Source organism: Lepidochelys olivacea (genome assembly GCF_965140295.1).
Source record: "Lepidochelys olivacea isolate rLepOli2 genome assembly, chromosome: 7".
Classification (NCBI taxonomy): Eukaryota; Metazoa; Chordata; order Testudines; family Cheloniidae; genus Lepidochelys; species Lepidochelys olivacea.
The window spans coordinates 108,167,255-108,194,847 of record NC_140417.1 but is presented as its reverse complement, the minus strand read 5'-3'; the positions used below and the strand labels follow the sequence as shown (position 1 = coordinate 108,194,847).

The following is a 27,593-nucleotide window of genomic DNA, read 5'->3' as shown; positions in this document are numbered from 1 at the left end:
ATTGTGCACTAATATGTGAGAAATACTACTGAGCAACCATATATTCTGTACTGCATAACACTGTATCACGTAAATTATTTTACCATGTGCTATGAGGAAAAGCTGCTTTTACATCTATTGAAAGAAAATGTTTTAACGTGACAATTCTGATTTCTCAGTTATAACCTATAAAGGAATCTTGAATTTAGAGCTAGGGTCCCATGACACTTAGAATGGTTTGTTCAAACTGTGATATGATCACAAAATTGCCCCCTTCATCTCATCAAGAACAGTAGTTGATCAGCCTGGCAGGGAATAGACTGGGTGGAATAGGCTTGAGTGCTCCACAGCCTTTCTCTTCCACCCCAACCCCGTTGCAAGTGAAGATTTGTCCTGGGCAGGGGTAGAGAAGAGGTGCCTCTGCCACCCATTGGCCCTTGGAAGACAGAGAGAGAGATGATTAGCTCTCCCATCCCTCCCATCTCCTTGCTGTATATAAAGCTTCACTGGCATGCATGCATAAGCCATTCTGGCGTGATTACTGTTGTGCTATCCCTATTGGAAAAATGGAGGTATAATTTGAACTGCATTTCCAAGATTCTGTGCATCTGACCAGATCACTAGTTTTGGAATCCAGAAAGAATTTTTCCCTCAGGGGAAGATTCATGTAGTGCCTAGGGGAGTTTACTTTCCCATAGCATCCTGGGGACCTGATTAGAGGCTAATAAGGAAAGGTATTTAAAAGCTGTAAGTTTAATAAGTGAAGTTGGTAACTTCATCACAACCTGTGCCCAGTGCAGATGGGAAGCTCAAAGAAATCAACTCCCAAATGTAAACATGAATAAGCAAGCTGGGAGATGGATGTAGCTTTAGGAAGGAGGGGAGACCATATCTTCACAGACTGAGGTACCTCTCCCCGTTAAAATTAATAAAGTTGCAGGCTGCCAATTTAAAATCCATCTCTGCATCTGTTTCATTCTCCTGCATGCCCTGCTCAATTTTTTTTTAAATATGATGTAGCTTGGTTTCTGGAGATAAGTATGGAAACTGATTTTATTTGTTATTTCTAAAACATAATTGTGAAAAATCATGAAGTTATGGTATCTCAATTGCAATGGTTAAGTTTTGTTCTCGCTTACACCAGTGTAACTTGGAGCAGGGCCTAGGTCAGTAGCTTTAGGCAAGGTAAACTGGCTTTTTCATAAGCTATATCCACATTAATCTTTCCTATTTTTTGTGAATCCTTAGTCATTTAGTTTGTCTGATCAAGATTCCATTTGGAATATTGACATGCTGTTGAGATATTCATACAGCAGGATCTAATCATTCAACATAATAGTTGCATTTTCCAAATAGTTTACATTTGTGTGGGCAGGGAGAAAATGAAAAGATTGAAAACTGTGAATTATGTTCACTCTAAACTGATGTCAGTGTGAAAATATTTGCAAGTTCCATTTTAAAATGAATTTTTAAGTGCTTCCTCATGAAGGGTGGGCAGGCTAGTTGGGCAAGAGTGGGAGAAGTGCATGGCCTTTAGAAGCAATGTGGCAGACATAAGTTCTTCACCCACTTGACAGTTTCTTTTGATGAGTAACAGACAGTGAAAAGAAATAAACTAGATAGGGAAAAAGCTGGCCCCGATGCAGCAGGCATTGTTTAATTAAGCTCACAGAGGTCTACTGCAAATCCAATCTTTTTGTGGTGGTATAAAAACTACCAATGTGGAAACAATCCTGTGGAGAAAGGACATTTCATTTTCTGTGTGTTTAGCTTTTTATACACAAGGTGACGTGCACTTTTCTGAGCATCTGGCTTTGCTTGATTAGGTAGCTAAATCAAGTCTATGGTCTTATTGAAGCCTGTTTGCTCTTATGGAATCATGAATTCCTGGGACTAGAGAAAAAGTAGAGCAAAATATCACAGCTAAAACAAATGTGAGTGCAATTGTGTATGTACATGTGGAAAGAATGCCCTCCCTCCAATCCCCTAAAAAGAAAAGCATAGAATTCCTCATAAGCCGACTGATTTCACCTGTACCAGTGTCATTTGAACCATCAATTGATTTTCCCAGTTTAGTTCCAAAGATATTGATGATGCTATAAAAGAGAAGTTCTCAAAATGTGGTCTACACAGAGCTGATTGTTCACATGATGACTCCTTATTTTAAATTGCTAAGTTTATATTAAAAGGCATTCCAATTACTCCATTTGGATGATAGTTCCTGGTGCTTAAACTCGTGGAATTCTTAGGATTTGCAGACATTTCTGTGAATACCCAGCAGTTGTCTGGCTACTCATGAATAATATGTAATCCCAAATTACAAGGAACTGAGGCTTTATTCACAAATATTTATAATATAATTATTCAAATAGCTCTAAAAATAAAGTTCCTATGCTGAATAATTTTATAACACGGTTTAAAAGAAAACCTATGCTGAAAATCTCATTGTTGAAGTGCGAATTTTTTATATTTTTTTTTTAAACTAAAGACTGCCACTGAGTTTGCTTAAATGAGGTCCTGGACTTTTTGCACAGGGGACTGAAATCTCCATTACAGTGCTTTTTTACAGGTAATATAACTAGATAAATTGATTTAAATAGTTCCTTAGTGATATGTTCTTTAGTAACTCCTTCAATATAAATGAGTGAGCACCTTCTGATGCATATTAACATAAGTTGCACACTAAGTGATCTTGTGTGTAATTCAATGCTTTTTGACATCTGTTCATATAGGTAATTCCATGCTTTCAGCGTGATGGTTTGTTTTGTCTACACGAGAATGGTTGTATAACTTTAAGAGTTCGCAGATCTAACATTAGTATAACTGGTACATCAAATGAGGATCCAGGTGAGTTTGGTGCCAATAAATGATCAAAACTGAGTATGATGTCAAAATCAGCTCCTCTGGCCTAAATTTCAATTTATTTTTTTCAAATACAAGCACTTTTTCTGAAAAACATTAAAACCTGGGTCTTACAATAAACTGTATTTGCCTTTTTTTTTTTTTGTGATGGTTGGTCATGTGTTTTCTTGTCTTTTTTTTTTCAAATTAATTGAATTTCCACTGTTTTCTCCAACTTAATTCTAAATTCCCTTGGCTTTTAATGCAAGATAAGAGCCTGAATATCCTGAAAATCCTTTAATTGCTGAATAAATAATCTTTTTAAATTATGAATCATCTTAATAATCAAATCTGTAGGGAAAGTCCCAATAAATGGTATTTAATTTGCTTTACCGTGTCTGTGGACAAAGCAAAAGATGCTTATGTTTCTAAATGCATTATTATGTGTATACACAAGTTTTTGGAAGCAATTTGCTCTGAAGAGTTTATTACAGTTTAATGTAAATTGGGATCAACTAATATAATACCGTAATTCCAGTTCTAAGTTACTAAACTTCTATCATTGGTTGTGTAACAGAATATTACTCAGTTAAATGTTTTAATTAAATGAAACAGGGAATAAAGGGCATAAGCTAACTCTATATACATGCTTAATGCTGTAAATTTTAAAATCCGTGGAGAGTAAGTGGTGTTTCTGATAAGGTCTTTCGATAGGCTTTTGTAGTTTGTGTGTTTTTAGTGAGCTGCTATTGGCATCACGTTCTCTTGTTCCAATTTTACAAGCATGTCAGAAATGTATTTTAGATTAGGGAGAGAGGAGGATGTCCCAAGGCAAATTGGCTTTTGAGTTAGCGTATTTTAGAGATCTTATTTCACTATCTGCTTACTAATCTAGAGGACACCTTTCTTTTACTTATTTTGAAGAGAAGTTTTGGAAATAGAGAAGTCATGTTTATAACGTTTGAAAAATTTTGATGGAATTACCCATTTTCAAAGTAAAAGGATAGAATTTAAGACCACCCGTTGTATATGTTAGAAGTGAAAATGTGTTTAATTTCTAATTTTCTTTCATAAAAACTTGTTTTCCTATGAACATTCTGTAAATCTTAACAATAAAGTAAATTGTTCTTCCCACTTAACCATATTACCCTCCAAGAATAGTATCCTGTTTTTGGGTCTGAATGTTATGCAGCTTATACTTGGTACATTGATATTACAGATCCAGATCCAGTTCAGGAGCTGATTTATGACTTACGAAGTCAGTCTGATGCAATCAGGGTGACAAAGACAGTTCGCCCATTCAGTATGGTGTGCTGCCCAGTGAATGAGAACTCTACTGCTCTCATAGTCAGTGATGGCAGGGTGATGATATGGGAACTGAAGTCTACCATTTCTGGCAGAAATTTACGTAACAGGTAATTGTATTATGTTTCCGTTACATTGTTGTTTAATTGTATTTACACGAAGCACTTAATCACATTATGTGATGTGATATAACGGTAACACTGAGTCATGCTTCTTGAAAATTTATGTGCAGTAGGAGGATTAAAATAGTTATAATTAACTAAAGGGCTTTAGATTTCATTTGTGTTTTGAGGGATTTTTTTCCCTCCTCCCTCCCCCCTTTCTTTTTTTTTTTAAAAAAAAATTGTCTTGCAAATGGGAAGGTATCCAAAAATACTGTAGAGACCAACATTAGCATTTTTTTCAAGGAAAATTTTCCTTCAGCTTTATCCCTCCTTCCTACCCTGAACACTGTCATTTAGCTTTCTTTAGACAAAACTGTTTTCCTGAAGAAAAGACCTGTGTGTTTTGATTGGATGAAGAAAGGACTGCCAAAATAGTCTGGAAATTAGAACACTTTTTAATAGGTGTCAGGGAACGTCCTCTTCCCAGGAGCCCCCTCATGGCCTTGGGGCAGTCCTATAAGCACCCCTCCCCATAGTTCCCCTCTTGGCTCCTCATTAAACTCAAAAAAGAGGCTTTCATAAGTCTGGTAACAAGAGCCCTCCTTAGGTGTGGTTTATTAATCCACTCAGGCTAGTGGTAGTTTCATGCTCCAGCTTGTTGCAAACTAAATGTTTGCATAGACAAGTCCTTAGATGGCTTAAGGAGGGTGGTTTTTACACCACTGTTCAGCTACTTTTCTGAATTTGATCCATTGCTATAAGGCATTTGAGTACTGAGTCAGTTAAAAAGGGGTTGGGATAGGGAATATTCTGATGTAACCACGTTCTAAAATTATGTTGCTACAATGTTCTAAACTGTGTATTAATACTTTTTCTAGATCTGAGGTCTGTGGCTACTGCACTGATTAACTTAGTGTTAAAATAGGAATAGTACAGGAAAAATGCATGTATAAAATTTTGGATGTCAGTTCAGAACAAGAACTACATTGGGGTAACTAGTCACAAATACAAAGCAAAGAGGATTGGTTAGAAAATGTGTATATGGAAGATGAGACATGCTAACTCAAAGCAATTATCTCTGGATAATTGCCATATATTGGTGAGATTGTATATGGAAAATCACCAAAATAATGTTGCAGATAATAAGTAGCAGGGCATTTAAGTGACATTTGAAAGAACAGTTCAGGGAAAAAACAGAACCAAGTGCATCAAGCAAACAGCCATGCCATTTTGCGTTCACAACTTTTTTTCTTCCTTTAAAGCAATTCAAGTGCATCACCTTTGTATTCACCAGTTGCTTTCTGTGGAATTCCTGTAGGAGCATTCCAAAATAAACTTCCAGATCTTTCATTGGATAACATGATAGGTAAGCGTTACAAACAATTTTAGAGGTAGTCTTTTAAAACTAAAGAGAAAATCTTATGGTTTATGGATTATATGTAAATACTGAAGCTAGATTCAGAGTTTGAGTTGTGATGTTGAAAAACTGAACAGCATTTCTGTTTTTTAAAGAAAATATTCAATTAATCTTTCTATGACATGAAGACAACATACCTTGTATGTGCTCCTCTTAAAAATGTAATGTTGGGAAAATAAACAACATTTCAGTAGCAGGAGAACCTTTGTATATCTGGAAATAATGGTTACAGCTCCTATGAATCACGTGTGTGACAATTTGGATTCACTGGAATAGCCCTATTCAAATCCAGTGCAGAGATACCCTGACTGTGAGATGTGACCTGTGCACCCATTCCCGACATGGTATAAAGATATACTGCACTTGAATGAATTTTCACCCTCAGCAGACCACTGTTCAAAAAACCCTTCTTTTCGATAACTTGATATGATTTGGAGCATTAAGGATGGACACTTAGGACCTGATTCTCCATTATCTGCATATTGTGTAGTCATTTACGTCAGTGCCATTCTGATTTGGTACCTTTCTTACAACTGCTTTGCATTGGCGTAAATGGCTGTGCAAAGCATAGGGCAACAGAATCAAGCTCTATTTTTCTTCTGTCTTTAACATAACTACTGTGCAAGTGCACTTAATCTCTAGAAGTGGAGTATATACGGTAGTAACTTTCCAGAATTGGCTCTTCTTTTTCTCTCCAAATGGACTAATCATGTGCAAAACACCTTTGAACTCTAAAAGACAAAAATGAAGCCATTTCTGAATTTATGGAAATAGATCAGAATCTACAAAGTTTACATATTTGAGTTCCTAAAGATAAAAGTGGGGGCAGGTGGAGGTAAGAGGTTTGAGACTTAAGAAATTACCAGCTGAAATGTAAGTCTCCTGAAGATAGTTCTGCCTGTGTCTATTGCAACAATATTGAATGCCTCTTTAAATAAAAGTTACTACTGCATACATTTATTGATAATTAATTGCCTTATTTTGTAAGCAGCTGGTAAGTATGTATCTACTGTCAGATTAAAATGCAATGCTTACAGAAGCTTCATTTTCTATTTTTTTTTTTTAAATATAAAGCAGGACAAGGTGCAGTTACTGGTGAAGAACAGTTAAAAAATTATTTCTTTCAAGAAGTGCACCTCAAATTCCTGCTGACGGGGCTTCTCTCAGGACTTCCTTTGCCTCCATTTGCTATCCGTATGTGTCCACCTCTAACCACAAAAAACATAAAACAGTATCAGCCTCTCTTAGCTGTTGGTAAGTACTCTGAATGGTGTGCTTGATGTTTTGTACTTATGTGTGAAGGATGTACAAAACCAAGGATAATTTCAGTCTATTTTTAATACTGTGCATCCAGTCCAAAGCAGTGGCCATTTTAGTAACTTTCATTAGAAATATTTTTTGCATAGTTTTGCTGCCAGCAACTTTGGGCATATGTGGTGCAGCTTGTAAATTTAAGTGGTTTGGCTGTCTTGTGCTTAGAAACAGGTATTTTGGTGGTATTTCTGTCTTCCATGTTGCCCTCTGTTCATGGATACTTTTCCAAAATTTGTTCTGTAAGGCAGTGATTGCTCCTCATTCCAAACCCTCCTAAAAATTCATTTCTGTATGCCATTTGTCCAAAATGAATTAATGAGCTTAATACATGCCTTAAGGCCCCGATTCAAGTGAGTAACTAAGGATATACTTAATTTTAACCATGCCATTATTTTTCCTTGCCATATCTGGTTCTGACCTAAAGCATCTTGATACTGCTGTGATTGGCATCTAAGGCCTGATCTTGCAAACCCTTGCTATTTAGACTCTGATCCTTCAACAGGCTCCATGTTGGCAAGACACCTGTGCTAGTGCATAGCACCAGTGACTTCACTGGGGTTCCAGGCAGGCTCAGGCATCTGCCTGAGTGGAGCCAGTTGCAGGACTGGGGCCTGAAACACACTGTAATGTTTGCAAGACTGGACCCTGATTCTTGACTTCTTCTGTGGCTGAAGTAACTCCCAGCATAATTTAGAAAACCCTTGGGGCCTGGCTAAATTACAGCAACCTCCCTGGGCTGCCCTATGGACTTCAGCACTGCCTGGAGTCTCTGCAACATGGTATGCTGGAGTCCAGCCCCCAACATTCCCATTCTACTTCCTTTCCCAGGGATTGCAAAGGGACCTTCAGAAGGCAGCTTATGGTTGTCTGTCACAACGTCTGTGCTGGGGAATCCTCCTGTGGCCACAACTGGGCATTTGGGGGGCTATTTATACCATTCCAGTTCTCTGACATGGGATTTCACTCTGGAAATTTGTAAATCCTCCTCCTAATAAATCCTGTTTTAGTCCCTTAGCACAATTGCAAATAATGTCATCCAATAATTATGTAATGACAGTAGACTTTTTGAGATTAAGAAAGCTTTATTACCATTAAAACACCAAATTATCAACATCACATGTCAAAAATATGTATTGTAAATATCTTTAAATCAAACTGAGTTCTCAAGCAGCATTTTTTCTTTTCCTACCTGTAAATTTCTATTATTGATGGAAATATTTTTTCGTTGATTTATGTGTATATAGCAAATCAGTGTTTACTGACAAATATCTAATCCTTCCACTATAGCTTTGCCTTAGTATTTGTTCCAAGAGTGAAATATAAAGATTAAGAAACTAATATGTAGCTATAAAATGCATTCAGCAGTATAGGATAATATTTGCTGTACACCAAGAGTGTGTTCTTTAAGCACCAGTCTTTCATCCTATTCTTTAGACCAGTGGTTCTTAACCTTTCCAGACTACTGTACCCCTTTCAGGAGTCTGATGTATCTTGCGTACCTCAAGTTTCACCTCAGTTAAAAACTACTTGCTTACAAAATCAGACATCAAAAAATAAAAAAAGTGTCACTGTTGTTGAAAAATTGCTTACTTTCTCATTTTTACCATATGATTATAAATCAATTGGAATATAAATATTGTACTTATATTTCAGTGTGATACTTGAGCCTGTTTTTCACTTTTGAGCCTTCTCTGAAGCCTGAGCCCAAGCAACGGGTCTGAAGCAAGTAACTTAGCTTCGTGGGAACCCCTGTGGCGTGGGGTCTTAGACAATTACCCTGCACTTGCAATCCCCCTAAACCCTAATCAGCGGGTAATCCACATGCGGCCCCGTCAATGCAAACAAACTGTCTCATGGCCCGCCAGCAGATTACCCTGACAGGCTGCGTGCGGCCCGCAGGTTGCCCACCATTTCCCTAAACCCATCTTGTGAGACTGATGGGGCCTGCGGCTTCCAGGTTGAGAAATTCTGATCTAAATAAGAAGACATACCCACTGGAAGACCTCTGCATATTCCCTGGGGTACATGTTGAGAACCACGGCTTTAGACTGTCTTTTCCGTATCTATACCCATAGCAACCCTGTTAGAGGGGAAAAAGGCAATATTTCTACTGGGTTTACTATTAAGAAAAAAACCCAGAGAGTCTGTCAACTACACGAAGTAGAAAATTATAAACTTCATTATCCATGAAGTTTTTTGATCTAATTGGTTTAAGCTAGGTTTCAGAGTAACAGCCGTGTTAGTCTGTATTCGCAAAAAGAAAAGGAGTACTTGTGGCACCTTAGAGACTAACCAATTTATTTGAGCATAAGCTTTCGTGAGCTACAGCTCACTTCACGAAAGCTTATGCTCAAATAAATTGGTTAGTCTCTAAGGTGCCACAAGTACTCCTTTTCTTTTTGGTTTAAGCTAGAAGCTCTTAATACATTTATTGGTTTGTAGCTTAAAACAGAAATGGTTTTTTTCAAAGAAGAGAAAGCAGAATTGTAAATATTGATTAATGAAAATTTGCCATGTTGCTCCTTCTGGATTATTGAGGAAACCAATTTATCTTTGCATATGATTCAGCAACTCTCCTTTGTAGTAAAAGTATCTGGTACTTTCGTATCTAGTGAACATGCTTTTATGTAATAAAAAAACCCCTCCATCTTTGTTCCCAAATCTTCAGCAAATTCTAAAAGTTGGAAGACCTAATGTTTCCTGGCATAAACTGGAACCTTACAATTTTTGAAGTAGGATTTAAACTTTAGCCCCTTAAAAATCAAAGTGCCCACTTCTTGCTGGAAATGTGAATTATTTATAGATTAAATCATTTGAAGTAGCTGTGACTCTTGTGTTTTCATTTTTAAAAATTACTGCAAAAGCTGCTCTGCATATATATTTTTTTCTAAAATACAAATGACTTTTTATAGGTACAAGCAATGGCTCAGTTTTAGTGTATAATCTTACCACTGGACTTTTACACAAGGAGTTAAGTATCCATTCCTGCGAAGTCAAGTGAGTTTGTTTTTAATTCTTGCTAATCCTTTGGGGGGGATAAGAATTATAGTATTTAGTATTCCATAAGCAATGCAGTCATTTTGACACACAAGAAAATTACCCCGTTGAATTTTTTGCTCTGCAAAACCAATACCTCTTTGTGAAAATTAGATTGGACACTGCATTGAACTATAAATATTTGAATTAGTAACTAATGTGCTTTTTGATCTAGGATGAACATTGGCTGTTTGCATTTTCTCTAGAACATTGTAGGACAGAGAATTCTTTCTAACATGATAAACTTTATTACAATCTCTGATTTATATGGCTTTTACTATTCATGTTCCTTTTCTCATTGGAACTAATTCCACTCCATTTATTAAAGTTCATTTTGTTTGTTTTTTCATTCATATTAAGCTGAAACTGCTGATGATAGAATTTTAGTACAAACTGAATTAAAAGCAGTTGATCTTAAAAAATTGTAAGACACAATGCATGTAATATTTAGATATTTTTAATAAGGAGCATAAAGAGCTGACATCATTTATTTATAGATATATAATGCCATATAAATATATGGCACATGAAGAGTAATCATAGAATCATCATAGAAGATTAGAGTTGGAAGAGGCCTCAGGAGGTCATCTATTCCAACCCCCTGCTCAAAGTGGGACCCAACCCCAACTAAATCATTCCAGCCAGGGCTTTGTCAAGCCAGGCCTTAAAAACCGCTAAGGATGGAGATTCCACCACTTCCCTAGGTATCCCATTCCAGTGGTTAAGGACCCTCCTGCTGAAATAGTTTTTCCTAATATCCAACCAAGACCTCCCCCACTGCAATTTGAGACCATAATCAGGAGGATGTGTCTGAATACCAAATTCAGGATCCATACTAGTGGAGGGAATAAAATATTTATTATTACTATTGATTATTTAGATCACATTTGAGGACCCCTGAAAAATTTTAAAATGGATGTGCAGACCCCTTGGGAAAGCTTAGTCTGCAGACCCCAAGTTGAAAACCACTGATTTAGATTTCAGTAGTGCCCAGAGGCCCTGATTAGGATTGGCCCCTGCATTGTACAAACACATAAGAAATATATGAATAACAGAATGAATACTAACTGCTATTCAATAACCCTGTTTTGGCTCTTCCACCAATGAACTTGTGGTGTGATTAATAGACATTATAGGGACTTGATATCTGTTTTAATCTTCATTTGATTTTTCTTCTTTTCCTACTAACAACTGGTTTTGAAATTATTATCATTTTGTATTCTGTTATGAAACCCAAGAGGTTACTAAATCCTGCTTTTTTAGTTTTCATTAACATGATTATAGCATTTAAAATTAAAAACCATTGCTAACATATTACATATATGGTTTTTAAAAACATTTTAAAAGGCTTCTCATTAAAGCTAAACTACTCTATTATACAGTTTCGTATGCATGTTGAAAGCATAACTTTCAGAAAAGTTATTTTCATCTTTTCTTCCATTAATAATGAATGGATACTAGTGCTGGGCTTTTTTTAATCCTTAGTGCTTTTGTATCATAAATAGAAAAAATCAATTTATCCATCTAATATGAAATTTTATATTCCCACTTAAACTTTAGTTGTATTTGTTTTAATGATGCATCAATAAAATGTGGACCTACAAAAATATTCTTAAAAGGGTTAGTAGAAGCATTAGAAAATTGGAAGTGCTTATGTTATAGTTATAAAAGATTCAGACATGGGTATGATTAATATTGCATCTTCTGAAAATATAGTTCATCATATTTATAAAGTAAACAACATAATGAGAGATTCCTAATTGGGAAAATTTAATGTAAAAGATAAGGAAACCATGAATCCACATTGGACTACTAAAGATATGGCAATGGATGGCAGGGGAATTAAACTTTTTTTTTTTTTTAGAATTATTTTTTATATATTACATCAATGTGTATTTTATTTTGATTTAAATTGTTTTAATTTTATGGAGACTTAAAAGATCACTGGCAAGGGCTTTTAACTCCTCAAACTTCTTATACTTATATATTTTAGAAGTTTGATAATGTAACATTTTTCTGTTAACTGCTTATTGCTCGGTATGTTTTTGAACTAAACTAAAACTATCATAAATGTTACTTAATGGTGATAGGCATCATTTATTGTGTAGGCAGAGCTCTAAGAGACTAGCTTCGATCTCTTGATTTAATTTTTAATAATGTAGGAGATATTTCGTATCCAATTCTAACAACTTCAAGGGAATGATTAAGCAATGTAAGATATTGCACATTAATCTTTGCAGTGAATTAAAATGCCTGGAATACAGGAAATTTTCCTTTAGTATGAACTCTTACTTAATCTCTAAAATAGGTAAAGGTTTCTGATTTTTTTTTAACTGAAAATGTACAATTTAGAGAAAGACATCCCATGCACTCCACTTATAATAGATAGCATATTAGCATGCAGCGAAGCGCCAACCTAGCTTACAGTGCCCTCTAGAAAATAGCTGAATTAAAGTTTGGAGCACTTTGGCATGGGAACGGTCTTTCTTTTACATCTGTACTGTGCTAACGTGATGGGGGCCTGATGCCAACTCTGGTCTCTAGGTGCTACTGCAATACAAATAATAATGGTTAAATTTTCTGGAGAATGGAAGTGTTCTTGTAGAAGATATGCATGTAAATACCCTTTGGGTTTTAATTTTGCAAATATGTATGTTTTTGTGGAAAGACTGCTAGCTAAAATCTCTGAATGTATTTTATTCAAGGCATGTAATTAAACTTATCTGTGTTGAACAGTTATTTATTATTCATATTACTAAACCTTCCACAGTCAGACGAAGCAAAAAGATGATACTGCTTCCTCAAACATGGCACTATTGTATATTGGGTTTTTAATGTTGGATTAGAGAATAAAATGGAGGGCAACTTATACTGGTGTGGGCAAACAATTTGTATAGTGATAGTCTGCTTGTCATTTGAGATACAGTGGCTCTTTGAGAATGGTATTTTACTCCTCTCTCTACTCCCAGCTTACATCGCATGAAAATGTACTACGTAGAAACATACTGTGTTCTTTGCTGGTTCCTGATGGCATTGAAGCCTAACTAGTATTCTCTTCAGGTGTTTGACACATTTCAGAAGAGAGAATTCTGTCACAATTATGAAAATTAATTTCCAATAGCTTGTCCACGGATTTCTAGAAATATTTTGCTGAGCTGCTGTTGGACAATGTCAAACTGCTAGTTTTGTGTTGGACAGTTATGCTCCGAATGACCAGAATTGGCATAATATGTGTTGGATTCAAGTATCAATGTGAAGCTTTCACTTCGCCATATTTCAGTTTAGAAAAGCAAGAGCTATCCTTTCCAATGATTCATTTATATGTAATATATGATATACTATAAATCAATTTTGAGTTAATGCATTAGCATTCTATTACTCTAGGTAAAAATACTAATTCGGAACTCATAAATGTTGAATTTTAGTGAAGAATTTATTTTTAAATGATATAAAGATTAAATTGATTAAATGCTTTAATTATGTTCTGATGCGAAATTGATAATAACTTAATTTTAGATACCCGTTAATAAAAAAAATTCCACACATTGGGTCCATTCTCTCTCATAATGGTCAAATACCTATGAAAAAAAAGCAGGAAGACGCCTTGCCTATATACAAGGCAATGGATACAGTTCTGCTGAAAGTGTTGTTGGGGCATATTAAATTCAGCACCTTTTCAGCTTCTCTTTATTAACCTTCCTCGAAGGAAATATTTTGTTACCATTACTGAGATTCTTACATGTTGGCACCTTAAATGCACAAACTGATTTTGTCAGCAAAGTGTGTGGAAAAATCAAAAGTGTGTGGAAAAAATAAAAAATCAAAAAATCAAAGTGTGTGGAAAAAATAAAAATTTGGGGTTGAAAATCACATTAATTTTGGCTTTTTTTCTTTGTGATAATAAGTCTACTGTAAAGTGACAGTATTCCTTCCCTGGCTAGATTCAGCTTGTTATCCACCTAAGGATTTAAAAACTGTAAGAACTTATAACTCCAGTGATCAAAATCTTCATTTCCCTTGAAAGTGCGCATTGATCAGAGCTATAGACTTTAATGGTAAAATAGCTTCTAAAAAGTGCTATTTATACAAAATCCATGAACCTTACATTTTAACAAATAGATGTAGTCTACAAAACCAGCTTAGTGTAACTCTTACTTGCATCAGATAAATGGATAGTAGTTTTATGACAAAGTTTTGTAGAAAGGAAATATTCCAGCAAATGAGACGTCATTACTGATTTGCTGTATTAAAACTAGAACAGTTGTCTTAATTAGTGCAATGAATTATTAGTTTCTTCAAGATTGGTTAATATATGCATATGACAATAACAAATAATTATATTGCTTCGGCAGTGCAAGCATTTATAAAGGGAGGGAAATTCTTAGTTAATCTGGGTGTCATGGGATTCACTAGATCATTATTAACATGGACAGATGGCCAAATGGCATAAAAGGGAACAGCAGTAAAACTAATACTTATTTGATAAGTCTGAGCTGATGACTAAAAATCTAGAACATGCTTCTGTTCTTTTAAAGATGACTGAAAATGGCCACTGGGAATAATAATGAATTATAATTACTCTGTGGTGTTTCTATAATGTACAACAACTTTTGAAGAAATAATACAATTAAATTAAATCATAGAATAGAATTTGGCAACAACAAAGATTTGTTGGGCCTCCTAATCCACCTCCCAACCATTTCAGAATATTCCCTATAATATACTAACTGCTTATATGCAAACACAAAATGTTACATGTTTACATGAGACTGGAGTTTGTCAGGTCATCATACTTGTTGTATGGGGCATTTTTCAAATCTGTTTGGTTATTCACTCTCTCCTCTCTCTTCCTGTGTCCTTGATGTTGATAGGAAGGGAATGTTACCACCTCTACTAATTCCTGGCTGCTTAGAAGCATGCAAATCCATCCTGGCTGTCCTGGACTGATCTGTTTACCCACACAACTTTGTGTGCCAGATAGAACAGGATGTTCTCATATCAAACGTCTGGGTTTCATATGGCCTACATTTATGGCCCACTTCTACACTGTGGTGAACATGTTCTGCTCCTTGTAGTTACAGCCATAGCTTGAGATTTTGGGCAAAACTTTCCTACTGTTCCTCGATCAAAACGTCTTCTTGACCCAACAAGAGACTGTGTCAAGAAAATTGTGTCTAACGCTGTTTGAAAATAAAGATCTTGCATTAATATCACTTGATAACTGCATTTTTTTTATTTTTATCATACATGTAAATGCACATGTATCCTGCTTTTCACATTTTGTTTAAATAAAAAAGTTTCTGTAAAATATAGAAAATTAGCTATGTATTTGTTTCAAAGTGTAGAATAAGCTATAGAGTAATTCTGCACTAATCTAGAACATTTTCTAGGCTCTCAAAAATTTCTGCTAATTTGCTCCATGTACTCTATTCTGGTGACAGGGGCATTGAGTGGACAAGTTTGACTGGTTTTCTTTCCTTTGCCACATCAACGCCCAACAATTTGGGATTGGTAAGGAATGAACTGCAGCTGGTTGATCTTCCAACAGGTTAGTCTCTCGTGAGACATCTGTATAGATTATGCTTGGGAAAGTGGCTGTGACAGAATTGCTTGTTGGGGCATACCCAGATTTGTATCTGACTTCAGTGACAAATAAATTATGCTTTATCCTGTTGTCATGGCAGAGATAACATAACTAAAAGGAAATGAGCTGATTCTGTTCTTCCTTGTCCAACCACAGGGGTAAGTGCCTGTCAGATCTGTGCAAACTTACTGAAGGTAGGAGGTTTGCTCAAATATCTCTGGTTTGGTCCAACCTAGAAGAATTACCACTTATCAGCAACAGAGTCAGCACTGCGTCAGCCAAGACAAAACATGTTGAGCACCAGTTGTTATGTAGCCGTGGATAAGACTGTCTCCAGATGTATTTTATCCATGGATTTCTGAAATGGTGCTGAAAGTGGTTTGTCTTGATCTAAACTTGCATTTATGCCATGTGCAGCTGAAATGGTGCCGAACCCTTTAATGATACACATCAGTGAATGCATAATTATTGTACTACACGCCAGGTCACTGAGAGCAGAATTTGGCCTAAAGAGCCTGTGACCTTATTTGAAAGAGCAGAACTCAACTTTCAGATCCCAATCTGAGTTTATAGAGCTATTGGTTTATAAACAAGAAAAGGTTCTTTGATCAGGACACACAGGCACATGAACGACAGACACGCAGAATAGATTTTAAACAGCAAGCCACAACTTTGTTATTTTAACAGTGGGAAGAGGTGTTATGTATCCCCAACCCCTGCTGTCACATATCAGACATTTAACTGAGTCTGGTGGAGGGTTACAGGGCTCCTACCATACATAAGAACTGCCGTACTGGGTCAGACCAAAAGTCCATCTAGCTCAGTATCCTGTCTTCCAACAGTGACCAATGCCAGGTGCCCCAGAAAGAATGAACAAAACAGGCAATCATCAAGTGATCTGCCCTCTGTCACCCATTCTCAGCTTCTGGCAAACAGAGGCTAGGGACACCATCTTGCTCATCATGGCTAATAGCCATTGATGGACCTATCCTTCATGAATTTATCTAGTTCTTTTTTGAACCCTGTTATATAGTCTTGGCATTCACAACATCCTCTGGCAAGGAGTTCCACAGGTTGACTGTGCGCTGTGTGAAAAAAAATACTTTTCTGCTGCCAATTAATTTCATTTGGTGGCCCCTAGTTCTTGTGTTATGAGAGGAGTAAATAACACTTCCTTATTTACTTTCTCCCCACCAGTCATGATTTTATGGGCATCTATTGTATCCTCCCTTTGTCATCTCTTTTTCAAGCTGAAAAGTCCCTGTCTTATTAATCTCTCTTCAGATGTTAGCCGTTCCATACCCCTAATAATTTTTGTTGCCCTTTTCTGAACCTTTTCCAATTCCAATATGTCTTTTTTGAGATGGGGCGACCACATCTGCATTCAGTATTCAAGATGTGGGCATACCATGGATTTATGTAGAGGCAACGTGATATTTTCTGTCTTATTATTAATCCCTTTCTTAATGATTCCCATACCATATAACTAGGGCTGTCAAGCAATTAAAATTTTTTTCACAATTAAAAAAATTAATCGTGGTTAATCGCATTGTTAAACAATAATAGAATACAATTTATTTAAATATTTTTGGATGTTTTCTATATTTTCATATATATTTATTTCAATTACAACACAGAATACAAAGTGTACAGTGCTCACTTTATATTTGTTTTTGATTACAAATATTTGCACTTTAAAAAACAAAAGAAATAGTATATTTCAATTCACCTAATACAAGTACTGTAGTACAATGTCTTCATAATGAAAGCTGAACTTGCAAATGTAGAATTATGGAGAAAAATAACTGCATTCAAAAATAAAACAATGCAAAACTTTAGAACGTACAAGTCCACTCAGTCCTACTTCAGCCAATCGCTCAGACAAACAAGTTTGGTTACAATTTGCAGGAGATAATGCTGTCCACGTCTTGTTTACAATGTCACCTGAAAGTGAGAAAAAGCATTCACATGGCACTGTTGTAGCTGGCGTCGCAAGATATTTACGTGCCAGATGCACTAGAGATTCATATGTCCCTTCATGCCTCATCCACCATTCCAGAAGATATCCGTCCATGCTGATGATGGGTTCCGCTCGATAACAATCCAAAGCAGAGCGGACTGACACATGTTCATTTTCATCATTGGAGTCGGATGCCACCAGCAGAAGGTTGATTTTCTTTTTCGGTGGTTCGGGTTCTGTAGTTTCTGCATTGGAGTGTTGCTCTTTTAAGAATCTGAAAGCATTTTCCACCCCTCATCCCTCTCAGATTTTGGAAGGCACTTCAGATTCTTAAATCTTAGGTAGAGTGCTATAGCTTTCCTTAGAAATCTCACACTGGTACCTTCTTTGCGTTTTGTCAAATCTGCTGTGAAAGTGTTCTTACCACAAACATGTGCTGGGTCATCATCCGAGACTGCTATAACATGAAATGTATGGCAGAATGTGTGTAAAACAGAACAGGAGACATACAATTCTCCCCCTAAGGAGTTCGGTCACAAATTTAATTAATGCATTATTTTTTTAATGAGCTTCATTAGCATGGAAGCATGTCCTCTGAAATGGTGGCCGAAGCGTGAAGGGACATATGAATGTTTAGCACATCTGGCTTGTAAATACCTTGAAACACCGGCTACAAAAGTGTTGTGAGAACACCTGTTCTTGCTTTCAGGTGAAATTGTAATTAAGAAGCAGCCAGGTTTGTAAATGTAAACAAACTTGTTTGTCTTAGCAATTGGCTGAACAAGAAGTAGGACTGAGTTGACTTGTAGGCTCTAAAGTTTTACGTTGTTTTGTTTTTGAGTGAAGTTATGTACCCAAAAAAATCTACATTTGTAAGTTACACTTTCACGATAAAGAGATTGCACTACCGTACTTGTGTGAGGTGAATTGAAAAATATTATTTCTTTTATTTATCATTTTTACTGTGCAAATATTTGTAATAAAAATAATAATATAAAGTGAGCACTGTACACTTCGTATTCTGTATTGTAATAGAAATCAATATATTTGAAAATGTAGAAAAACATCCAAAATATTTAATACATTTCAATTGGTATTCTATTGTTTAACAGTGCTAATAATCATGATTAATTTTTTTAATCACAGTTAATTTTTTGTAGTTAATCGCGTGAGTTAACTGCGATTAATTAACAGCCCTACATATAACCAGTAACTCAGAGTAGACCCACTTAGGCTCACCCTTAGGACTGAGCTCACTTCTGAATCTCTACCTCCTGCCACTTGTGGGGCAGTAGAGGTTACCAAGAGAGGGCCTCAGTCTGCAAAGACTTCAGGTCTCTCCTTTTTCCCCACAGGCAAAAGGACAACCAGAAAAATCCTGGATCTCCTTTAACTCTGAAAGTTGGTCCCTTTTACCTTATCCATTCAGGCCAGCAATGAACATGGTTGCTGGCAGGCACAAGAGGCTTAAAATGAGGTGGTGGCCCACAAGAGCCAACTGGCTAGTTGGTTTGTCAGCCAGTGAGAAGACAGTGGAGCTGGGAGTGGAGAGGGCAGCCACTCCACCATGCATGGGCTTTTGTATTCGCCCCTCCCCTGGGCACTGTGAACGTCCCCTACAGTCCATTGAAGATCCCTCTGCCATTAACTCCCTACTTACAAAATAAGCATGTTTGATATCAAAGTTACTGGGGAAACAAATGATACCCCAAAATGTGATGGTTTATGGTATAGTTTTACTTTAAAGTAAAAATCTAGTTTGTGACACATGTATGATGCTACATTATAAGCTGATATTCTACTGAAATTAATGTTCATTCTTGGTTTTTATATAAGGTTATTATTTAAAAATACTTTTTGAAAATAAACTTGCTGTATATATGTAATAGATATTTTAACACTAAGTTGTGGAGAGTTGAGACAGTTTAAAACAATGCATTGCAAGTTCTTTCTAATCAGCTTGTTAGTAAATTGTCTGTTGAAAGCTCTTTGGCCTAGTTGTCAAACTATCAAACACCGAGGGCTCAGGTGGGTGAAAAATGCATCTGTGATCTTTGAGTTTAACGGTTGCACAATACAGAGAAATTTAATTTGGAAGATTAGAGAGTTTCTAGGAATGGGAAGCACTTTCACTAATTTTAAATTGTTTTAAAATGTATAAACCTAGAACCATTTAATTTCTGATTGAAGACCCTGAGTTTTGTAACACACCAATAATTCTGAATTACTTTATGTAGCATGCAACAACTTTTAAAATGATATAAAAGTACTTTTCTAATTTTATAAGCACTTCTAAGGCATTGCACAAAATAGCTGTTTATCTAACTTTGCTATTGCATTTTTTTTAATCTTTTATAAAACCAAATGAGCAGTAAGGAGAAAAGAAGTGGAAAATATATTTGTGACATTATAGCTAAAAGAAATTTGGTTTCCACTAAACTTTTTATTCTACAGAAATTCCTAAATAGTAACATCAACTTCAAAAAAAAAAAAAAAAAGTAATAAAAAGACTCAAGCTTTCCATAAGCAGCTATGTTCTCAAGTAAACTGAATTAGCTGTGATTTTATCAGATGCTGACAATGACTAACCTTCCCCTTTTGTCCCTTTAGTAGCTTCCTAGAGTAGCAGTCATGGACTTCCCAATTTACTATTTTATCAGTAGACCTGTAAGCACTAGAAAAAGAGTCTGCATGGAGGGTTGAAAAAATGTAGCCCAGTTGTGCCTTTTGCTAAAGTTGCCGTTATATCTTTAGTATATTAATAATGAATGTTTAGAGAACCTGAAGGTATTTTTTCAGTTATGAAGAAAACAAACTTTAATATTCCACACAGGCAGACTTTTTGCTCTACTGCTTATGATTCACTGCTGACTTCATATACCCCATACATGCTTGGCTATTTTAACTAAGGAGGAAGTCTGCAACCATAGGAAAAGTACTTCTGGGGGAATTGTGCACCAAAAAATTCTGCACACAAAATTCTGCATATTTTATTTGTCAAAATAACAGAATATAACCATGCCGGTTTCAATTATTTTGGAAATTTATTTCAAAATACTTGTCAGCAAGTATGTCTGTAACAATACAGACAACAAAAAAGGTTCAGGAAATGTTTGGGTTTTTTTTGACAGATTCCTTACTAAGCATATTTAATATGGAAGTTTGAGTAATAATTCATTTAAACTACAATACAGAAACATATTTTCTGCACCTCTCAATGCAAAGGCTTGGCGGAGTCAGGGATGAGAGAGGAGCCAACAGAGAGGGAAGTAATTGCTGGACAGGAGCCTCAGAGTGAACCTGGAGGGTTGTTGGGTGTGGGAGTAGGAGAAGTATGGAACAGGTGTTTTTTTCAGGGTGAGGGATAGTTAGGGAGTTGGGGAGCCTCCCCCATGCAGACCCTGGCTGACCCCAGCCTCTCTCATTCAGTCGGGTACATCTGCCCCTGTGTGTCCCTGCACCCTCACTCCCTCCTGTCTCCATGTGACCCTGCACCCCCACTCCCATTTAGCCCCTGGCTCAATGTTGTCACCTCACAAGCTCCTGTGCCTCTGCTCCAATCTGTCCCCCACACTAGCCCTTCTGAACCTCGGTCTGTGTGATTCCCCAGCAGCCCTGTGTGCCCCACTCTGTCCATCTGATGCGCCCCCTCCTCCGCCAATATCCCATGTCTCCTCATCTGACCCTATGGGTAGGGCACTGTGAGTTGGCTGGGCCACTTTTGTTTAAAACACCTTTAAGTCTATGACACTAGACAGTTGTATAGGTAATATAAAGTTTTGCTGAGAAAGGACAGCAAGTTTCATTATTGGTATTCAGCAGTGATCACTTCGTTTTGAAAGTTACACATACAAGCCATCAGGAATGCAGTGATTCACTGAGTGTAAATAAGTTAATACTTCATTTGAGAAATACTTATACATTTCTTATATTCAAAAGGAGTTAAAAAATACAAGGGGAGAATATGTTTTTGGTATGAAAATTGAAATCCATTCAAGGTTTCCTCGTGGAGCAGTCATTAAATAGATATGAAATATTGTCTATGAGCCACAACTCAACTAACTCGCTGAGATGTCAGTATTTGCATAATGCCAATCATGCATTAATTCCAGTTGTTCCACTCTGGAAGTGAGATTGTTGTGGGGTATTTTCTCAGGCAATAGAGAGTATATTATGTTTTAGTGTCTTGAAGGCAAATAAAAGATGAATAACAATGTGAATAGAGAAGCAGGGGATGTGACAGGTCAATTACAGGGGTTTTACTTCTTTGGGGTTACTATTTTTTATTCCCCTCTCTTTTTTTCCCCATATAACTTCTGTATTCTAGGCAGGAGCATTGCATTTCGTGGGGAAAGAGGCAATGATGAACCAGCCATTGAAATGATAAAGGTGTCTCATTTGAAGTAAGTAGATCAGCCTTGTAAAGCTCGTGTTATCTAGTATTGAATTTTCAGGAGATGCTTGTAACAGACAGAAGTAAACTGGGATGAGGAAAGACTCTGCACAAGGAAAAGGTGGAAAAGAATATGCAAATTAATCAAAGGAAATAATCTATTTTTAACATATGTTTGTTACTGTAGGCTTTTATTAAAATGTGAATGTTTGTGTAATGGATGTTTTCACAAACTTCAAAATGCCATTGGGTGGCTAGAATAATTAAGGAGGATTTTCATCTAATAGTTGTATTTTGATGTCCAGGGCCACTAGAGAATGGTTGTTATGAAATATTTTTTCATAGTTTGGGTTTCTCCATGAGTTTCAAGGTCTTTTTAGAATCTAAACCTTAAATAAAATCAGAAGTTCAGGGTTGCACATCGATCTTCATGTGTTTTGCACAGCATTTAACACAGTTAGGCCCTGAAATTGCCACCACAATTACAAATTAGCAGGTTCAGTCTGAAGATGTAGACGATTATTAGGTGAGACCAAAAAGAAACAGTTAGACTGGCAAGAGATTAAGATGGGTTAGGAAAGAGGCTATAATACCTTCGGTTTGAGGGAGAAGGTAGAGTTGATAGCTTACAGAATATTAAAGTGTGAATTTTACTTTTAAAATGTACAATGTGAAAAAACAAGGAAACAGCGTGTATCCAAGTCATAAAAAGTTACTTTGCAAAAGTCAATTGCAAACTGTGGTGTGACAGAAAACTGCCCAGAAAACAGGGAGTTAACTCTAGAAGGGTTTCTCTGCACCTGCACATGTCCTTATGGGAAGGCAAAGATCCTGGACTAGAGACTTGTAATTCTCCACAGGATGAAGGCAGGAAATTCCTTAAGAATAACGTTTTGGAAGGCAAAAGTGGCAAATGAATTAGTAGTTAGAAGATTCCATGTCCATGTACTGCAGGACTATGGTGTGAAGTCTTCTGATTTTTTTTTTCTTTGTAAATATAATTTAAACAATATTGGATTCAATATAATTCTATAAAATGTTTTATTATAGATTTTTTGTTTAATATAGCAGACAGCTTTCATTATATAATAAGCATTCAAATATGAAGACCTTACAATCTAGCCTTGTTCTCAGAAGAATATTATCTTCAGTAGGGGGAGAGCATAAATTCTATAGCTAGGTAGTCTTGAGATCAGATTATCCTCATTTTATTATGCTAGAACAAAATCAGAATAGCAGAATAAGTATTTTTAAAAGCCCATTTAGGTAGCTAATCTGTAAACACAGTTGTGTTTTCTTGTATTAATATTTGTACAATGAGAGTCTGCTAAACATTTATCTCGGGTAAATGAGTTTTTGTCAAATCAGTATATACTACTACCAGCTCTTCTTTGCTTTAGCAGACGGATTTAGAAATGAAAAATTCTTTCATTTAAATCTAAAAAAAAACAATATTTACTGTGTAGTATAGATCCTGGATTGGCTGGGTAAGAGATTGTTGCAACAGCATCAAGTTTAACAAATTCACATTTTAATTCAAATTTTCTTCTTCTCATTAGTCTCCATATATGTCAGGAACCTTATGATAACAATGTTTTAAAATTAATTGTGGTTTATGGATGTATATATATCAGGAAATGGTAATATGAGTTTATATATCAGTTTTTGCAACAGTTTTCAAAAGTAATTCACACATACCATGCACTACTAAACTATGATAGTGACCAGAAGTTTTGGATCATTTAGTTTCTAATTCTGTAATGAAATCTAGACATTTGTTCCCATGAGAAAAGTCAGAGGGGTTCTGAATGGGTGCAGCAGTCTAGTTCCACAGAACTTGTTGCGAGATCGGGGCAAGTCTAAATTTGTTCAGTGTGTTTTCGCCCTCTACTTAAAAAATAAAATTAAAAAAATAATAATAATAACCCCACACAGATGCACACATCAGCAACATGATGCCAGTAAGAAAAGGTAGAAAATAAAATACTTAAAAAATAAACTGGAATGTAATAAAGGTCTCATTTATTTCAGGCAGTACTTAGCTGTAGTGTTTAAAGACAAGCCTCTGGAACTCTGGGATGTCAGGACGTGTACTCTTCTTAGAGAAATGTCAAAAAACTTCCCTACCGTGACTGCTTTGGTAAGGAATCCAATCTGTTGCTTCTCATTTGAAATGTAAATGGTTATTAAATTTGTATATCTTGAAATAATATGATTGTTTTTTGTATTTCTCTAGTCTACAAACACAGTCTGACCTATCTCCCCACCCCTACTCTTCTCTCACAAACTAGGCTATTAAGGAGGGAACCCTATTTTGAAAAGATGCCCTTCTAAAACATAGGTTTGGGGGTTTTTTTTCATAAAAATAAATCTGTAATTGGCATCATAATTATTAATCAATAAAACTAGGAAGTAAAAGGGACATATTTTCCATTTTCCTAATTAAAAATTCTCACAGGAATGGTCACCTACTCATAACTTGAAGAGCTTGAAAAAGAAACAGCTTGCAGCTCGTGAAGCCATGGCCCGACAGACGGTTGTGTCTGATACAGAACTTAGCAGTGTAGAATCTTCTGTGATCAGGTATTGCCCATCACTGTCTCGTATGATATGGTAATACATCAGTTATTCTTCAGATAAGTTCTCTTACTCTACAGATTGTCACTCGTTAATAGTGCTGTTTGGTACATGCCATCCAGATGCTCTCCCATGATGGAGGTACCTTGAGCTGTCCCATTAAAGCAACTTTGCAGGCTCTTTTGTGCCATTTGAACAGCACAAAGGAGCCAAAGAATGGGCCAGAGTCTAGCACTTGAACATGGTCCCTTGATTTCACTGCTGAGCAAGAAAAGTTATCTCAACAGACTTTAACAACATCCTTTAGTGGCCTACTTCTTGAAGTCAAATTTTAATTTGCCACTTGTTAACTGTAATAAGTGTATAAACCAATTTGTTATTTCAGGACTTATGTAGACAATTCTCAGGGAAAATACTCCCTACCAATCTACTGTCTATTTTTATGTATTTGTTGATTGGGGTCACAACCTCTTATATCCATTTCAAGAAAAAGAAAGGTCACCTTTATCTTATTATCTTTCTCTTAAAGCTTATTACAGGAGGCCGAAAGTAAATCTGAGCTGAGTCAGAACATTTCTGCCAGAGAGCACTTCGTGTTTACAGATACCGATGGGCAGGTTTATCATCTCACGGTGGAGGGAAACTCGGTAAAAGACGGTGCAAGAATTCCACCTGATGTGAGTTCGATATTTTTGTTTCATCAGTGCTGTCGTTTGTTTTCATATTTACTGTTGCAGAAAATAGCATGACATTAATATTAATAGGGATATGCATTTTAATGGCAAATATTTACCAGAAATCAATAATTGGAAACATGAAACCAAAAATATAAGATGTAAAACATAAACTAAAATTACTGGCTTTAAAAAAAGGACACTTACAATTTTGTAGGACTATATGATTTTATGTAAATATTCAAACAGTGCTCTTATTTACAAGAGCGCATTAATTTGTTATATATGTGATCACTATATTTACTTGGAAAGAACAATGGAGGATTTTTGTTCATTGTGTCCCTGTTTTGCATAATAGTACGTAAACGAGGGAAGCTGTATGCAGATGTTGAAGGTGTCTGAATTCTTATGGAAATAGTAAATACAGCATTTGGAAAAAGGAAAACACTCCATTTATGCTAGCTATAGAATGTGTTTTGTGTCTGTCTTAGACTTCTGTACAGGTATACACTATCATATTTGGTTTAAGAAAACAGTAGTTTCACCTATGTATGATGAGACAAGGCATTAACCAATTTGATCATATAGTAGGCATCTGATAGCAACTGCTATAGATAACAAAACTATTTCCATTGTTTGCCCAATTAACATAACCCAAAAAAGCAGCACATGTTTTGAAAATTCTATGCATGTTTTTCACATGAGAGATTTTTTTCTTTAATTTTTGAGCAAAATACTTTTAGCTAATTTTGATTTTGCAGATACTTTGTTCCACTGCTTTGTGGGGAAATGGGGGCATATTCTTTCAGACAAGACAACAAAAACAGCTGAAATTAAATTTCAAATGTGGTGTAACCATGGTCCTCAGTGAGCACTGGCGCCTTTGCTTCGTTTGAGGGTGGAAACACTTTTTAAATAGTTTGTATTTATAAAGCATTTCTGAGACCTTTTTTTTTTTTTGGATAGAGTGGGATGTATGGAGCGGGTGTTGGGCATCTTTGGTCATTTGGATTTTTTTAAACCGAGCCTAATGAAGCCCTGCCCATTTTGTGATATAATTGCACACTTTCCCCATAAGACCTGACCAGGGTGATGATGTGTCAACTTTGAAAAGTTGACTCTTAAGCATGAGATCTCTTTCTATTACTTTTAAAAATCACAAGGAAAATAAAAGTTAAAAAAAAATATTTATGCAACATTAAAGGCTGCACAGTTAATTTTTACACTTCCTGACTATGATTCTGATATTCCAACAGCAAAGTTAACTTGGACATGTAGTATTCCCGTTTTTCTGTTTAAATGTGTACATTATATATTTGTCATAAGATGCATGCCAGTAAACATACAAGATGTTCAAAATGAACAGGTTGATATTTCTGTTGGAGCCTTAGTTTGTGCATTGTGTGACTTGTGATTTAACCATTCATCCTTAACGTTTTACTAAATGTTTAATTGCATTTAATATGAACATATTTAGCCTTGATTCTGTAAACACATATGAATAACTTTAAATGTATTAACAGCCCTATTTAGCTCAGGGGAATTATTCACATATGTAAAAATTTAAGCACCTGTGTAAGTGTATGTGGGATTGGGGTCTAAGTCTGTTTTCTCATTTTCAGTGGGGACCGGTACATCAGTCATAGCCCTGGAATACAAGATTTGCAACACTAGATCAGATTACTCGTCGATCAGTTCTGGTAGCGTTCCTCTGGTAGTGGCCAGTAACTATTCCTTCACAAGAAAGTGAAGCCTACCTTTTGCCCAAAACACTATCACATGCTGCTAAACAATTGTGCAGTGCTGCATGTTAAATGCATGTGATGGGGTTTAGGATAGGGAAAACGTTTGAGCTTTAACTTGAACCAAGACTTGATTGAATTTAGCTTATAGTGGCATGCCTAAGTACAAAATGTTGTTACTGGTCATAGTTATATATTTGAATCGGAGCTATGTAGTGGCAATGAATTTCCATTTATTTTTATTTTCATTCTTAAGATATTTTAGGCTGCAGATGTTCTGTTGGATTGTTCTTTTTGCTAATAGCATGTGCATTACTACTTACTTAAGGGCCTATTGCTGAAGTGAATGCAAATTTGCCTTAGTAAGGAGCACAGAATAATATCCTATGGTTCAATAGCCACGTCTTAATTTTTTTTCTTCATGGGACAGAAAAAATAAAGTTCATGTACAACCTTTATGCAGTGATTTAGTGGCTAAACCAATGATCTCTACAACCCCTCATAACTATAAGTGACATGTGTGACATTCTCAGGTTAGCCCCCAGTGGCTAGTAGTCAGTCTTACTAGGCAAAAGTTTCATGGTATAGTTGGCAATATAGACTCAGAAAAGGATTGAAATCCAAGATCACACTCTCCTGTGACTCCTAAAGTAATTGGTTTGCTCTA

At 36.0% G+C, this 27,593-nt stretch overlaps 1 protein-coding gene across 3 annotated transcripts in view; it reads left to right on the top strand.

Moving 5' to 3' along the window:
• Positions 1 to 27,593, top strand: part of WDR11 (WD repeat domain 11) — a 75,479-nt gene that overhangs the window by 25,988 nt on the left and 21,898 nt on the right. For 2 of the 3 annotated variants that reach the window (XR_014712497.1, XM_084635032.1), the window contains exons 7-16: positions 2,712 to 2,826; positions 4,040 to 4,235; positions 5,492 to 5,595; positions 6,721 to 6,900; positions 9,873 to 9,957; positions 15,438 to 15,544; positions 21,868 to 21,943; positions 23,965 to 24,073; positions 24,392 to 24,516; positions 25,040 to 25,187. Coding sequence is in view for 2 of the 3 variants with exons in the window: in XM_084635032.1 (XP_084491158.1) it covers positions 2,712 to 2,826; positions 4,040 to 4,235; positions 5,492 to 5,595; positions 6,721 to 6,900; positions 9,873 to 9,957; positions 15,438 to 15,544; positions 21,868 to 21,943; positions 23,965 to 24,073; positions 24,392 to 24,516; positions 25,040 to 25,187 (1,245 nt within the window). In the remaining variant the exon portion in view is untranslated. The remainder of the gene's footprint in view (positions 1 to 2,711; positions 2,827 to 4,039; positions 4,236 to 5,491; positions 5,596 to 6,720; positions 6,901 to 9,872; positions 9,958 to 15,437; positions 15,545 to 21,867; positions 21,944 to 23,964; positions 24,074 to 24,391; positions 24,517 to 25,039; positions 25,188 to 27,593) is intronic. The other variant, XM_084635033.1, reaches the window with a different exon arrangement.